The 18,090-nt window shown below is 35.7% G+C and overlaps 1 protein-coding gene across 2 annotated transcripts in view; it reads left to right on the top strand.

The window, feature by feature from the left end:
• Nlg2 (Neuroligin 2) overlaps positions 1-18,090 on the top strand; it is a 154,457-nt gene that overhangs the window by 93,069 nt on the left and 43,298 nt on the right. For both annotated transcript variants that reach the window (XM_066397809.1, XM_066397810.1), the window contains exon 6: positions 12,949-13,104. In XM_066397809.1, coding sequence (XP_066253906.1) covers positions 12,949-13,104 — 156 coding nt within the window. The remainder of the gene's footprint in view (positions 1-12,948; positions 13,105-18,090) is intronic.

Below are 18,090 nucleotides of genomic sequence, written 5' to 3'. Positions count from 1 at the left end.
ATTATTCCTTCTAAATAAAATGTCTGCATGGTCTATCAATTTTCAATAATGCCGCACTTACCTAGAAGGACCCACTTTGTGGTAGCAAACGATTTATTTGCTAATGATTTATTAGGATTTAAAATTTAGTCGTTCGCGCTATTCAAAAGCCAATTTCCGGCAATTTGCGCGGTGAATTATAGAACTTGCGGTGGTTAAAAGTTGTTGATTTTTCCATCAAATTGACTTTCAGCATTCGATTGAAAACTTAAAGACCAGAAGGCAACTGCAAAATTCAGTAATCCACAATTCAGATTGAATTCTACACCAATGTCACTCGAAAGCTGATCGGGAGATTTTGCAGGCTGACGAAGAAGAAAAGCTTCGTTTTTGGCATGGAGACTCTACTTATGAAACTTCAAGTTAAAGCTAATTATTTTAACGTATTTTACTAAAAATAAATTATATTTTACATAGATTTAGATTTAATACGTTGCTGACTGTTTACATAAATAAATACGTAATATGTAAAGCAGCATTGACATTTTTAATATAGTAAATTGGCCTCTCATTAATATTTTACTTAAAGAAACACCATAATAAAAACTTTTCAGGTTGCTTTGGGACAATGGACGACTTTTAATTGAAAATCGATGTTTCATCAGAACTCACAATGCCAGCCAAAACAAGGATCTTCTTCTTTTTAACGACAACTGGAATTCTTGGTGGAAATTAATCAATGTCCAAATAAAAAGTGACAACAAATTCATGTCGGAGCTGAATGACTCTTAATTAGTTTTTCTCTCTTTTAATTATTAGATGTTTAAATTGTTTTGAGGGCAGATTTAATTAAATGTAGATGCTGTTTTTCTTTGAACGAGCAATTCAATAAGGGGGAAATAACAATAATGGAGTATTGTCAATGACCTTGGAGGACTAGATGTAGCATTCTTTTTTATGGTTTTGTCCCCTTTTTGGCAAATGACACACTAATCCATGGCAGCAGAATTGGAGGAAACAACCTCACGATTATGGGTTATTTTTTATATGCGTCCGAAAAAAGAGTTATGTAGGAGGTATAGAGATAGAGTTAGGAGTTTTGGGAAGGGAGTGGTGGTTAGTTAAGGGTTGGAGACAGAAAGATGTTTGTTCCGGCGTCTGCTTTTTATGTCTGCTCCTTATCAGAATTTAGATATACAAATGAGCTCATTTGTGCTGCAAGCTTGTGTCTACACTACTCTTCAAGAAATCGTTAAAACTCTGAAAAATGGAACATATTACCTAACTGATTTAAATATAACTTGCAAACCCAAGGGACTATATGGAAAACAATGGGCGGACAAACATTTTAAAAATTACGTTTAAATTTATCAGACTAAAAGGACCCCGGTTTTTTCTCTAAACTCTTACGATTAGCAAAGTACGTATTTCCGGTCTGTTCTTATTTCTGGGTCTGCCATAATGCTTTATTCACCTTTCAGGATCTTCTTTTTACCCTGTCAAACCATGTAGTATCTTGCCAAAAAATTTTTTTTAAAACTTATCTTGAATCTAAGTGCCTGTATGTGCTTCACATTAACACATTAAGAACAAAATTAAAATCTATACTGGACTTTCTCGCAGTTTTCGTGGCAGACAATTTGTTTCCGCTTGAGCTGGCCAATCTATACAATATGCATACATAGATTACAAAAGTTTAGTAAACATGAACTACTACATTTTCACCAGTTTAAACTCATTCATATATTGCCAACCACTATTCAACTCCGAATTACATCTATGGAATCTAAAGACTCAGAACAGTTAAAATCACTTAACGATTCTCTCATGTCGACCTCGTCGAATATGTAATAGCCCTGTAAGAGCCGCAGAACTCCTGGGGAAGGGTTCCTGGTTCGGAAGAAGAAGAAATTGTAAAGGATATCCTCAATGAACGCAAAGCGGCTGAAAACCTAAGACTACGGATTAGACTTTGAGTTAAGCGTATAAATCCGACTTTCGGATATCCGTAAGATCTTAATGAGCAGCTGGACAGATTTCCTCGGGAAACTGAATTTTCTTATTGAACTGTAATAGATATGGGACATAAAAGGCCCTGTAAGTTGCGATGCATGGACCCTTAGAAATTCAAAGTAAGCCTAAGATAATCTGTATCATAAAAAAATCCTTTGTGAGTTTCGTCAGGCACATATTTAACGTTGTGTGTAGAGTGTTTTTCCGAGGATGCTTCTCTACTTTGATTGCTCGCCATAGCGCCTTTTGCACCCTTCAGACTCTGTGATACATTTTGCGATTTTGCCCTGCCCTTCCATCGGTGTGCCGAAAAAGCTACTTTCTAACCTTTTATATCCTCTTGGGTGCTGGTAATTTATGCTCCGCGTGCCCGCATATTAACGATACCTGCTTGTAGTTTCTGCTTCTCGTGCCCGTAGTTCCCATGTTGAGTGATTGAAATTTATGCTGGACGTGCTCGTAGTCAACTCGTAGCAGGCTACACCCTACATGTATGCAGATCTTTCGTTCACGAGAGTCGCGATTTTCAGTGTTTTCGTAAGTTTGAATCTAATTAAAGTTTAGTGACACCCTGACATTTTACTATTTTTTTATGACCTGGATTCGCTCCCGTTTCGAGTGAATTTTTCAGGTACAATTAAGAGTTGTGAGTATTTGCTTTGTTAGGCTAAAGTCTGGATAATCTTTTGTTGAATTCATGATCAGTGAAAAAGAAGAATCGTTCAGTTTAAGCCGGCATGAGTTCTACCGCGGGTAGGAGTACTTGATCCTTGATCACTAATGCTCTGGATTTTTGGATAATCTAAAAAATTAGCATCCATCTACCAGAAGTGTGTGATAAATTACAAACGTTTGTGGGGTTGAGAAGACAATGAAAAATTAAACTGTTAATTAAATTTGAAAAATGATTGAAAATCTTCAGTTTTTGAAATGCCGAAAAGTAACAAATTATCTTATCTGAAATGAGACATGAGAATTGCACCTGTTTTTCACGAATGTAGCGTTTCAAACTTATCGAAGATAGATGACCCAATTCCGCCGATACTCCTCAATGGGGCAGGATATTGAGGATAAGCGCAATCAGTTACTTTGACATAATTATTGATTGTTCATTTCTGCAACCATTAATTCTCACTTGTCACCATAGCCTGGGTACGGAATCCTTGTGTTTCCATCCATTAGCAGGAAACAGCTCATGCCTATTTATGACACGGGATCAGTTCGGTGTATATTTTCTACCAGCCCTTATGTACTCGGATTTCCTTTTTGATTATATCTCCCTCAGTGACGGGTTATACGGATGAAAGGTTGATAAATTATTGGATTATATTACATCTTGGGGAAATTATTGATTCTGTTCTGATTTCCTTTTTATTTTGCAGAGATTAATAACTCCCATATGGGATCACCGGTCATTTCTCAGTTGTAATATTCTAATCAAGGCTTAATAGTGACGTCAATAGATTTAATGCGCTTAAGAAAAGCGGTCTAAATCAATCTGAAGGTTATGTTTACACGAATAAATATCTGTACACAATTGGACATTTTTTCCGAGCATTTGAGTCAGGGTTTTATGGGACTAACCTGAACTAATCTTCAGTCCACTTTTGCACTGTATCTTATCAAAGGCAATGTGGTAACGGATGAAGTGATTTTCCGTGATTCTCCATGTTAACTGAAGCAGTAATTTGAAAAGCCGTTGTATTCATACTTCCTTCATCTGGTGGTGGGGGCAGCACATCGGCGCAATGGCTTCCAGTCCGAATTATAAGGCCAGCCATTTCTTCCATCTTATTAAAGTTGTTATCATGGCTGAATCTAGTAAGTGTTGGATGGTACCATTAGGATTCATAAAAAAATTCCGCTCTATTGATAGAATCGCATGACCATTTACGAGCGTATCCTTAGCTACAATAGATGTCTCTGTATGTTCCAATGTGCAATGCCTTTTATGGTTCATGCCCCTCCCGATGTTACTATATTTTACAATTTCTACGTAGTCGAAGCCTCATCTGCAATTAACTTAGTACACTCCTAGTGCAATAAAAAATATCTCTTTTTGTCTTTTAGATACATAGGAGGAATATGCGAATCCACGCTTCTCTTCTAAATTTTGTCCACAAACTTAATAATTTTTTGCACAATTACTCCCTTGAACTCTTGTTTGATATAACCGCTAAAGCCAAATGCCGTTTCCAGACGATTAAGTTTCTTTTCCAGCTCCAAAGGTTCGCTAATCCTCTTTGCTCGTTCAGATAAAATTTTAATAACTGTCATTTTTTAACCTAGGTAATGGGTTAAAACTTTATTTAGGAAGAGATCAGTACTAGAATGAGGTGATTTTCAATAGAGTGTTTACCCCACTGTGAGGCCCAATATGGATCCCAATATTTAGGGTCATACAGAATCCAAAGCGGTCGATTAAATTGAAAATAGCACTTCAAATTATTTTCAAAATTTTTCGGAAAATTTCAAAAAGAAGGAGGTTCCCACTTTTCAAGCTTTGAGCGCAAATATTTCAGGAATCCGCGAGGCTCTAAAATGGAGGAGCCTCAATATACCTACTAATAATTACCTGTTGATTCTTTTGAAATTCCGTTCTAACACCAGCGGAATCGAACATAAAAGTATTTATCTCTTTCATACCTCAGTTCATGTCTCATATCTTAGCATGCCATTTGTAGTTCATAATATCTTGAATGTGAAAATATGTGATTTATTCTTATCTCGACACTCGACACCTCTAACATATTTTCAGTTAGAGACCCTCTTAACCTTTCATGTCAGGGTGCTATTTAGTTAAATGACTATGGACCATCAGACTTTTCACACTGAATAAAAGTAATCTAGACTTTCCATCACCTTTCAGCCTGATTCTTGATTAACTGCCGCTCATTTGGCGGCTGTTCCTAAAAATGCGGAACGAATCCTCTGAAAGCCGAGATGGATGACTAAAGTTTTCAATGGCGTACTCAGTTCAGGCTTCAAGGTTTGAATTTATATTTAAAAAAATGTGTGCGTAACTCAAACCTTAAATAATTTGTGGGCCCATATAGTTTATCCCAAACAAGGATCCGTTGGAGAACTTTTTTTGAGGATTTTCAGATTAATTTCCAGACTTTGAATTCTCGCTAATTTTACGTTTTAATTAAAATTTTATCATGGCCCGCATTGCTTTCTTAAACGCAGTACCCTAAGCTTTCCAATTCTGTTTGTTTCGACCCTAATTACCTTTTTTGCCGAATATCAGCCCACACAGCTTTCATTTTAAAAGAGCTGCTTTACAAACTAGCAAAAAATGCCCTTTCCCATAAAGTAAATATACATAGTTGGTTTAGTGGAGATATTGCTGAAGGCAAGTCCTGTGTTATTCTCGTGAATTGTTTTTAAATATTAAATGAGTTATTGGTAATTGCTGGTAAAGTTTTAAAAGCCATTTGTTTTCTAAATTTGAGCATTTGAAATTTATAAATAGGGGGGGAGGGGGGGGGGATCTTTCGATTAGACCCTTAAACGTCTTTGTCCTGTTTGAAGATAAAAGGGCTCATTTTTATGAATTTGACCTCCTCTGAAAATTCTCTAAAATGTCAACTGGCAGAACTTGAATCTTTTTAATGCCAGGTTGGACCAGTAAGTTCTGACTCGATGATAGACGAATTTGTGCTTCCTTATTGGCACCTTTCCGGATAAATGACGGAACAAAGTTTTGCCAGTCTGGACCTATTCACAGGTGAAAATTACCAATAGTACTTTGTAAACTGCATGTTAAGTTACCGAAAATCATGTGCGAAAATTTGTTCTCCTAAAAACAGCTTGAACGCTTTTTAATGCCCGACCCGAAGAAGATGGCATTTTTTTAGGAAAATAACATTACTGACCCATTACCTACCCATAAACGTGTTTCAAAACAAGTTACTCCATTTCTGGAAAAAAATACGATAATTTTATTTTTATTACAGCAATTTTCCTTCGCACTGTTTTGTGCGAATGGAGTTTCCTTGCTTTAAATAAAAAATTACGCATTTGAAGTGTATAGAAACTATACACATCAACTGCAGGTCGTGGAAACATGTGCTGGAAATAACAGACTAGCAGATTTAAATTTTATCGTTAACGCATATGTTGTGAGTGAATAATATCATGTTCCAATTTTAGAAGAATGCCAATTTCGGATTTGTCATGTTCTGAATAATTATTCTTACCATTTCCAAATACTAATAATAAGCATGCTCTGAAAACAATCCCACTGTACACAAGTTCTACGTGATTTGAAATTCTTTCAGAAGAATTTGAATTGGAAATTTAAAGGGCAACAAAAAAACGATTTGCATAATTTTTATCGGGTGAGTGGCTAAATTATTCTTATTCGGTACATTTGTTTTAACCAATTTCTTCCGAAATTGCACCATCAGATAAAGCCAGATAAGAAACCAGAAAGAGGAATTTCCATTTGTCCTGATCAAATTAGGCAAACTAATATTAATAAAAGCCTCCTTCATTATCTAAATCACAATTCGAAATATGTAGAAGCGCTCTTGGATAAGCAGTTACAAACAGGGACCAACCATTATTCATAACGGAGGGCCCTTAATAACACCCCGTAAAATCGATGCTATCAAATTTAACCTTCGCCAAATCATTTACGATGTCCGCCATTATTATCACCATAATGGCGTTTTACTTTGGTAAAAGGATTAGCGATTATCCCTAACTAATCTGACCTTTACCACATACAGTTTGTCCATGGAGTTGTACTATCGATTACTTAGTGTTGTACACAGGACCGCAGGTCGAAAATAGGGGCCCTAAGACACCTGATTATTACTAGATATGCCTGGATTAGATATAAGCGAAATAGACATTTTATTATTAAAATTCATACAAGGTGCAATACAGCAGAAGTACAACAAATAAATGTGTCTCTGTTTCTGTCGAAACTAGAAAAATAACAGAAAAATAACAGAAAAATACGATTTTTAAAAAATTACACACGTCTCTCTTATACGCATAAGAGGTCAAACAATCAGGAACGCTAGACATTAAACTGATTAAATCAATTAACAACTTTACATTTTAACTAGAGAGTAAAGCCGGAGTTTGCGATTCAGTTAAAGTTTACCGTTTGATGTAAATTAATGAGTTCATCTTACTTTTGTAAAGTGATTAATTCCAGCCATCTCTGTTTTCACATGAAGTTTGCTCGGCAACTTACAGGCAAGTTTATTGCACTTGCTTCTTAAGTAAATTATTTACCGAAGTTGATTTAAGACTTCCAGTCGTATTTTATATACGTTTAGGAAGTTTATCTTTGGATGAGAGATTCAATGTACGCGCATCATGCAAATGTGTTCTTAATTTAAGCTTCCAAAGAGGTTGGTGGGCGTTAAGGAAAAAATTATGCAGTTTGGTAATGTCCCTTATGAAAAATAGAAAATAGTAAAAACACAACACTCTTAAATTACTTACCACCGACGAAAAAGCTTTCTTCTTTGCAAAACACATTAGCTGCACTCCGTAAATTTAAGAAATTGTTCACGGGAACTATTTATGCATATTTTTGCAACGAGTTTTGATCATATTCATTCGCGCATTCCAATACCTTATCGCTTCACCCGCAAAGTAGGCGAGCAACCCTAAGGGCCATAAAAAATAATCAAAACAAAAACAAACTCCTCATCCTGGGTTACGTGCAGTGCGGCGTTGCCGTTTACGTTCATTTTTGCCACTTAATTAAGTTTTCAATCGCTTTTAGCAATGTTGTTGTTGAATAATTTTTTTTGTTACATGTCAAACAATCAACATGTGTCAAGCGCGTTTTTCCACATTTTATTCAAATTTTAAAGCTTATCATAGCTTCTCGGTTACAAACTTTGACATTTCTTTTTGGAAAAACTATTAGGCTTTCGACCTCTGTTGTAAGGAACTTTTCTGTTCAAAATGATGTTCTTAATCATTGGTTAAATTTACGAGAGTTATTTCCCTAACACCCTGCATCGTCGCTAACAATCCCTCGGATTGATGGACAGGCTGACAAAATATTCAAAATCAATAATTATACAACAATTAATAAACAACAGAGCTATGACTGGAAATACGGAATGAAACCGAAACAGAATATGGAGCACAGTCGTGGCAAAGTTCTAGTTCAGGGCTTTTAATCGAAGACTAAATATTAATTATTAGGACGAAATTTTCGGGCTATTAGCTTTTGATGGAGCGTTGCACTGGTAAATGAAGCTGCCTAACAATTATCCAAGGGATAATTCGCGAGTTAACCAAATTAGAGGTGAGATTAGAATCCTGATCTGACTAAATGGAGATGTGGTCATTTAAAATGGGACAGAGTGCGATGCAATTATCTTGAATAGAGAAGAGGTATTGATAGTATAAGAAAGGACACTCAAATTGTTGAAAACATTTCAATTTTGACGAGAGGAGTGAATACAAATGCAGTTAAAGACATGTTAAGTTTAACTCAATAAATGGTTGCAGAAAAAGTTAAAAATAAAAAAGTCTTACTGGCTAAATACTTGGCAGGTATTCTTCCTAGTGAGCCCCAATACAGCAAATTCGAAGTTAGGATTAGGTGCAAGGGTAAAACTTCAAACTAATAACCTCAGTTTAAATGAAGTGTAGACACTTGGCCCATGCGAATAACTTTTGGATTCGAAAGTAAAGATCAAGCGACACATCAAAATAATTCTTTGTTTCCGCTTTTATCGGTTTTTCATAGCGAATAACTAAAATGTTCTTAACGTAAATGTTATACAAATAGCCATATAAAGCGATTTACATATTTACAAAACGATAAACCTACCAAAAATACAATAATTTCCACATAAATGCCTACGTGGCTTTTCAGTTATTTACGACAGCCAAACGCAATATTTTACATTCGTGTGATTATAAATTGCATCAGGTCTATGCAACTTGCAAATCGTCAATTTTGATATAAATTACATTTTTTGGTCACAGTTCATCAAAAGCGCAAAAATGTGTTTGATTTCCCCCATGAAAAACCAAATTTGCGGGAGGTATAAAATGCAATAAAAAAAACAGAGGATGCGAAATTAATCGAAAAAACGTTGATTGCAACTTGTAATCATGTCATTTTAACAATGAGGAAAGTTTTATTTCGGACGTGGCCACACGCCACACATGAAGCGGAATTGAGCATTCCGGGATAATCATTATGACTTACATGTTTGCGTTAAAAGCAACAATTTTGGATAAATACCAAACTTTACCAAGAATCTGATTTATACAGCTTCCCATTTCGCATTATCTTAAAACTCTGGCATAAAAGTTTTAACATAAAGAAACATCCAAGGCTTACCAAATTAGTTTTCGACACACGCCAGCTCTTGTCAGGAGCAGACTTTGTGTTAGATATATGTGGACTTGATTAACATCGACTTACCCACTTTTTCTGTACAAAACCGTATTAAAAACTTTTATGTTTGGGATATATGATACGACTTTCTAACTTTTAGATGTGCGTGTGAGGAAAAAATATGTAAATTGTTGGCTTTCAAGGATATATTTCGTAGAAATTCGAATCTTGAAATATATCAAAAAGAGAAGTCTTTGATATATAGTATTTGAAAGCAGTACATGAGAAATTTAGAGAGAGAATTTTCTGAGTTACTACTCATATTTTTTGCTTTTTCCTCTGATATAAGAAATTTATGCTATATAAAATAACATCATGTGGTAAGCTCGTGATTAAAATATTTAAATATTACATGAAAATGAGCTGCTTGTGAGGTTTTAACTCCGTTTAAATATTCGCACATTGTCGCTTGCAAAATTGTGCATTGTACTCCACACTGTACATCAGTTTGTTAACAAGTTTCACTCTGCACTTAGCATAAATCTCTTTGATTAAATTTCTAACCAAGAAGCAGGTAATATAACCAATATAAAGTGAACTATGAGTGTGTTCTAGGCATGCTTCTAATCTATTTTGCGGAAGGCTAAGTGTTCACGATCCGACCTCACATAATAAGCAGTCAAACCAGGTACTTTGGGATAGTGAGGAAAGCTTTTGTCCACTGCAATTTGTAGCTATTTATAAAATGTCATTTGAACTCAAAATGCAAGAATTTGCGGTCGCAACGTAGCTAGATGATCAATCTTCAAGCTTCAACAATAAAAAAAATTAATCGAAAGGAAAACTCTAAAAACTATTATTATTATTATTATTTTCGTATTAAGCGGCTTCGTGATAAACCTGCTAACCGAACTTTAAGATAAATCGATCAGTAATCGAAAGTGTCGTAGCCAATCGCACAGGTTAATTGGTGCCCCTTCGACAAATAAAATGAAGCCTCCAAACCTCCACACCCAAGATAACTCAAGGCTGCCGATGGCTTCCACATTTGGATGGATTTGGAAAACGCAACAGCCCTTCTAGTTTCCCTTCGAGGAAACGTTTTGAACTCTCTATAGATTGTTGCAGAAGAAGAGCGGACACAGTTCACAGACCTAAATATTCATTTGAAAATGAGATTTGGTAATGTGCCCATGGAGCAGGTTTAGGGAAAGTTTAGAAAAGGCGCTCGAATTGGGAAGTATGTCAGGCATCGCGTCAAGTTAACCGAGGCCACATATGGATCGGTCCAATCACGGGGCTCATCATTGGGATCTCGAAAACTGTGAGATACAGCGCAGGTTCAACCATGGCAAAGTTGGGTATTCGTTTCCGTGGAACCATGAATATGGACCATCCTGTGCATCATAGTCTACTGACGACTATTATAGTGAGGAGGGGCTCTCGAAGTTACCCTTGATAATTCGTAACTCGTTTTCTTGATATTTTCATTACTAATTTTCAGTATTAATTAATTTGAGTCACGCATATTGTAGAAGGAATTTACGATATTGGAATATAGATGAAGGTGTAATCATTGACTTTCAACTAGCAGTCTAAGACTACAAAATGTGTTATCATAAAGCTTCACTCACGCATAATGCACAGAAATTTTAGTCGAAATTTCTATGATCACCACTAGAAAGCTGCAAACGAAAAGGAGTTGTGCAAGACCGAAATATCCGCAACAGTAGATGTTGAACTCATCCAGAGGAAAACGTGAAGAGTTGGAAGAAAAATGCGAAAAACATCGCTCTTTGTCGGCTTTGTGAAAGTGTTTTATATTATATCTACGTTAATAAATTGATTCGTAGTATGGGTCGGCAATCATAATTAGACTTTTTTAACATGAGGCTATTTAATGAACAATATTAATTATTCGCAATCTAATTTAGCGTCATTTACCAGTAACATGTATCCATGTTGAAACTGGTATAATATTTCAATATTCCCATGAATATTAGCACTAACTCATTCAACATACAATGTTCCTAATTATTCAGCTTTGTCAAATTTATTACTGAAAATTTCTCTGGAATCACGTAAACTATATGCCCTTTATAGGGAGGGATAACAAGCATAAAATAAAATAAATTTGAAGTTTACGCTGTACAAAGGAAGCTGTTGGCTTGCAGCATACTGCAAAGCCCGGCTGAATACGAGATGCATATTTTATCGACAACAGACAGGCTTTCGGAATACTAATTTGCCCGATTTTGTGCGGTAAATTATAGCACAGCCGTTAAATAATCCAAACACGAGAGGAACCGGAGACCATGACAACTCTCAATAATTTATTGGAAAAGTAAATATAATTTATCTCCACTGCATTCTTGTTTCTTAAATATTATCCAGAAATTCTCTTATTAACTGTGATTTATTCGCTGAATTGTTAACAGTTCCATAATGAAACTAGGATTTATTACGAGGGTTACTGTTATCAACGAAATTCGATCCAGCCATCTCAAATTCGATTCCTGCTTTTTCTTCTACAATTAAAAGAAAAAAGAATAATCACCAAAACTTCTGGAGCGGTTCCTTGACCAATGTTCAGTCAAAGCCTCCATAAATCTCGAAGTCAAGATAAAAAATTCACTGCATTGAAAACATTTCGATATGAAGATCAGTGCAAACTACAGTAGAGCAAGACAACAATTAGGTCTAAGAGAGGTTGTGAAAAGGTTGGATGCATGCCCTGGAACCTACAGATGGAAGTTTTAGTGCAGCAATGAAGTCAAATTCCTCCCCAGACCACATCCAAACAAGACCAAAACAGCTCTTTGTGATTAATTAATAAGCAGAAGTGGAGATAGTCATGAATTTCCTAACGATTTAGGAGAGTTCCATGGAGATAAGTCTATTGGCTCATATGACCTAGTAAATTGTTAATCAATAGTTACTCTCCAAGAGAATCCCTGATGATCCCAGATGGGCTCGTTTCTTCTACCTTAGTTCATCTCCTCTGCTGCGATGAACTTCGACGAATTCTGAATTCTTAAGTATCTGAAATGAATTTCCATCATTATGAAACATTTCTTCGTATATCTCACATATATTCTGCAACTTCATTTTATACTATTTCATCACTTTCGCCAAGATTATCTGCTTCTTCTTCTTCTACCTTTAAAGTCTTCTGTGTTATACTCTCTTCGACAGGTATTGATGGATTGCCTTCAACGATTTCTTTGACATTCATTAATCTCATTGACGTTAATTTCTTTACTGCTCCCACTTAATGCATTTCCAGCGGCACTTTCTGGTGCACCTCTGACATTTTGCAAATGAAACATTTACGGACTTATCCCATCATAATAAATCCATCAACCGCCACACCGAACCAGGACTAACCAATATAAATCGTTTATGGCCATTCCATCTCTGTCTCGTTTGCTCATATTTTATCAATAATTTAGACGAGTTGATGGGTGCTTACTAACTTCACCTTACTAACTTTACTAAAAACAATATCCAGGACAAAATACTTCTCATACTTCCCATGCCTAAATTAGCGATAAGATTTATTGTTGTAATAAATCAGAACATTTAGAACTATGCAGATAATTTAACCAGTCGTTTCGTTGCAGCAACAGGCGAAGAGGAACAAACCAAGTTGCCTTGTGTAGTTTACGTCCATGGCGAAAGTTACGAATGGAACTCCGGCAATCCCTATGATGGGACTGTTTTGGCCTCATCGGGTCGAGTTATAGTTGTAACTATCAACTTTAGATTAGGAGTCTTGGGTAAGTTACATTTTTCTTTTCATTCTTGCAACGAACAAATTTTTTAGCTTTATTGCGTTAACTTCGAAGTTGTCAGGGGGAAAACCCCTACTATAACCCTCGAATAGGTTAAAACTATCCACCATATATCTTCCGGATCGTACACCAAGGTCATAAATCTTTTTATGCCTTTCCCGGTTCCCAAGTAAGAGTAATAAGCCCCTTTATTTGGGGGATCAATGTATCTAGTTTTATAGAGTTTAGGATTAATGTTTGAAGTTTTTGTGCCCGAGAATCAGTACTCAGTTTAACACAGTTTTATATGAGTTTTTATCCCAACAAACAAGCAATAGTTTCATGTCGCACAATTAAGTTTTTTTTATTACGTTTAGGGGCGAATTTCCTGTGAAAGGGCTGCTCAAAAGTTTTCGGGTTATCGACATCGGTGTGCTGGCGCGAGGTAACATCGCCATTTACCATCCAGCTTCAGGAGTATAGTTAATTAAATTTAAATTTGACCAATAGTATACCATTAACTTTCGAAGAGAAATATAAAAAGTCAAGATAAAGATGCTTTATTGCGCATAGGTCCTACTTTATAGGCCTTTAGCTTCCAACCCTCGGGCGTAAATTACGGCCTCGTTTTACTTGTGATTAATTAAGGTAGAAGTGTAATTCAGTTCTAAATAGTCTCTCGTGACGCTCAAGTTGGAGAAATCGTATTACGTAAGGAACGTTCCATTTACTCAAACGATGCGGGAGAAACTGCAGCATTGTCTTCGAGCGGCAATCATTGTCACTTTGATAGAATTAAATGGATTATAGGAGTTTATATGAATCAGACGTGCTGAGGTTTACTTGCGGTTGTAAAATACCGCGTGATCTGTTAGCTCCTCAACAAATCCTAGCGAACAAAAAATACTACATTTTTTAAAACTTAACTTAATACGAACAAATTTCGCAAAACTTTCGTTTAAAAAAAATGTTTCCTGACACTTTGAGTGGCACGGGCCAGTAGCAAAAATGTTTGTGAACGTCAAGCAGTTGACATATTAATGCGTGCGATAAAAGTTTTATCACACGCATCAATGTCAGCTGTCTGATTTAGTGCTAACTAAAATTGTTAATCGCCCGATTAAATATATTTTGCATAATTTATTTTTTTCATAAACGTTTTTTAACATGACATAAATTCGACCCGTCCCGCAGCTCAATCGGTCTTTACAGCTCATAGCGAATTGCCGAAACATTTAGTTCGAACTTAGTGAGGCTGTTATTCTCTAGGGCACACTCCATGCAATATTGGATTTAGGCCATTTTTTTAACCCCCCAATCTCTTTTCATGCTGTCTCGCTGAAACGTAACTTTGAATTTATTGTCCAATTTGGCTCTTTTGGTCATTGCATTTTTCTCGTATCTCTCGTCGTTTTTAGTGTATAAGGGAAAATACTATTAGACAACATGATTCTTTATGGCATGGTTTATAAAGTGTTGACAATTTAGAATGAACTTTATTGTTTTTAAGTATTAGTTAACCGGGAAAGTAGTTACAATATTTAGCACAAGCGTTTCAGTCAGTTTTAGCTTGCTCAATATGTCTTCAAATCTCTGCTAAGGTCCTTCAGGGGTTTGCTAAGATATGATAAGAGAATTTATTGATGTAAAGGTCTGACAGTATATACGCAACTCAGAAATGGAATTAGGAGTCAAGCCACTTCAATCAGTGTTGCAAGCATTCCGTAAATCTTGTCTACATAGGTACTCACTAGCTCAAATTAAACACCTCGAGATCATATCGTATTGTTCAACATACCTTATTGTTACCCATCAACCCATTAGTTGATAAGTTCCCTTAAAGGGGCAGTGCATAAATTGTTTGCAACAAAGACGGAAATGAGAGATTCAGGTTCACGTATGTGTTATACGTTTCTTGATACAGTCGGCTTAACACTGTATTATTTAATTTGAAAATGGATCCAATCTTGTATTCGAGCAGAGCAGGAGTTATCTCTTACTATATATTATAGTAAATATTTTTGTAAGCGTTTTAATGTATGGATACTGCAAATTTCAAGGTTCTAATAATGGAATAAAAAAGCTCTAATTTCAGTATTCATATCCAAGGCATTGCTATATACATGAATATCTTAGTGTTGTAAAGACGCTTTTTGTCTGCACGATGTAACTTAGAAAGTGGCAAACTGTGGTAATTGTAAATGAGAAGTCCCAAACCGAAAAGAAAAATGCATATGCATGTCTTGTCACGAAATAATTAATTTCAGATACAACACATACCTACATATGAAGATAAACAAAAATTATAAAATAAAATTAGTCACTGTAAAAATCCAAGTAGCAAGCTACGTGCAAACGTGATGGCAGATAATGCGACGAGAACGGCAATTGAACCAGATTTCAGCTAATAGCTGCAATTGAAAAATGTTTGCTGTCGTGTGAAATCTCACAGTGATCCTTCAAAAACTGTGAGGTCAATGCGGGCCACCAGCCGATATCATGATTGCTGCTTGATGCGCAAAACGCTAATTGAATGTTAAGCAGACTATATGTCTGTGATACTAAACTAACATAACAGTAATGATGCATGGAAATATTGTGGAACATGAAATGAACAAATAAAAAAATATAATTGCCGAATATAGTTAGATTATCGGAAACTCCCACATGCCAAGAATAATATCTTTACGGTAATGGTTATTACAACAATATAGTAATATTTCAAATGTAATCCCCTTTTATGGCCCAAACAGCTGCAAACACATATTCTGTTACCCAACATGAGGAAGAAGTATTATAGTGAAAACGCTTTATCTCTTAAAATGGCGCCTGAGAAGCTGGGGCATTGTCTTCGCGCGGCAATCAGTGTCAGTTCAGCTTAACTCAATAGAGATATTGGTTTATGGTCCAGACGTGGATATGGCTTTGACGACGACGAAGTCAGAAAACATACGTTTATTAAATATTCTATTACTCTGGCGAAACTGGTATTCTGCGATGAATACGACATTCCACAAAAGTTAAGTTAGTTTGCATTGGGAATCTAATAAAATCTCCATGAAGTTAAAAATAATCCAGCGTCGTTCGTTTTACGACAAGTGATAAAACTAGAAACTGAAATGTAGTTGCCTTAATAGCTTAGAAATAATTATGGGCTCTATTTCGTTAAACGTTTCAAACTAATTGCTGCTGCAATAAAATCCATCCCAGACAATCTGTGCTCAGTTAACCTACTGTCTATAAAATTAGAATTCGGGGAATGAAGTGCTCTGAGTGGAGTATTAATGTGGAAAATTAGATAAGAGTCAGGGATGCTTCGTATTCACTTATCGAGCTAAATTAAGTTCCACACTCTGATTAGAGAACAAAGCAAATTACTTAAAACTAAACATAACTTAAAACGTTATTGGAGGTTTTTTAAGCCAATTCAAGGATCTTTGAGATATCATCTTTTAACTACTAAATTTCTTAACAGTGAGCATTGAGGGAGAATTCCTGACATGACACTATTCGACTTTAGGCTTAACAGCCATGCCATGACACTGCGGCCGCTTATTTCGTCGGAATGATCGTGCACTACGAACATGGAGCGAAAACTCCCGAAAACGCACGAAGTCTTTCGGTTCCGACAGATATGAGGGCATAGGCCCATTGCACCGTGATTATTTGTTAACGCTTATGTTGGTAATATTCTAAGATACTAAAAATAGATCCATTTAAGATGAATATAAAATCTATAGAAACAAAGAATCTGACCCAATATTAAAATTCTATTACAGTCATTTTTTATCGACGTTGCTACAGAAACCAGTTTGCAGTTCATATTAAGAGCCCATTAGTGGCTTGTCCCTAAACGGTGTTGTCAGATCCCAGTCAGTTGGATATTTAGTTTTAGATTCCTCAAACCAATTTTTCTGTATATTAGTTATTTCTGATAACTCCCTCCCTATAATAGCATTCTTAGTAACTACCATTAGAGAGGAATAAATTTCCAATAGATTTCCCGTATTTCCATGTATAGATTTCTTTCATATTTGTTATAGAGATATTTTAAGCAATGTACCACTTTCCCCAAAAAAGAGCCTCTGTGTAAGCTATTAACGTCTACCTCTCGAGGGTTTTTGCAATAATTGGCCCAAAAAGGGGTATAAAATTCATAGTCTTGGCTGCACAAAAGGAATTGAAGTTTCCGAGATTCAGGGACACTTTAATATCTATTTTCAAAGAAATTTTCAAGTAAAGGTCTCACAAACTCCATTCCTAGGATTCCTGGCACCCAAACGAGGAAGATTGGTAGTAAACGATCCTTTAGTAAATGTAACTCTAGAAAAATATCGCACTTGTCGGTTCCAACTGAATGGAGCATTGGCTCATTGTAACCACATAAAACAAGCGAGTTTTTTGAAATTCTTGACGAACGATGATTTTGGAGTTTAGGCCTGTGAAATTGGCCTGCTAGATCTCCTGAGCTTGCTCCACTGGATTTTTACTTGTGGGTTAAGATAGAAGAACAAGATTTCGTCAAACCAATATATCGTAACGAGAAAAGCTGTTTATTAATTATACAGTGCTACAAACAAATATGTAAATGTCAATGTTTTGAAGTGGTTGTTTCAGGCTATCACAAAATCGCTAAAGCAATCAGGGAACCCATCCAATAATTGAACTTGTACAAAGCAAGCATCGCTGTAATTCACCAGTGATCGGGTTAGCAGAACAATCAGATTTTAGTAATGCATTGATGAAATATCAAATTGGACAGATAAACGAAACTCTCCGAAGTATTAATCGATTTAAGTGAAAAACAGCACTTCTAAATCATATCCATGTCATTTTTCATACTTTCATCGCGTAGATCTCGAGAATTTTGCTGTCTAAAAAATTATATCGAATTAATGATCTTGATGAGTTGTATAGGTCTTCTTGAATGCGGTTGAAATAGCTCTTTTATATTATAAAAAATGGAAAATTTACCAACAAAAAACTAACTTC

Source organism: Euwallacea similis, chromosome 16, assembly GCF_039881205.1.
Source record: "Euwallacea similis isolate ESF13 chromosome 16, ESF131.1, whole genome shotgun sequence".
In the NCBI taxonomy this organism is placed as follows: Eukaryota; Metazoa; Arthropoda; class Insecta; order Coleoptera; family Curculionidae; genus Euwallacea; species Euwallacea similis.
The sequence above is the reverse complement of the archived record's forward strand: the minus strand, read 5'-3'. Positions and strand labels throughout refer to the sequence as shown.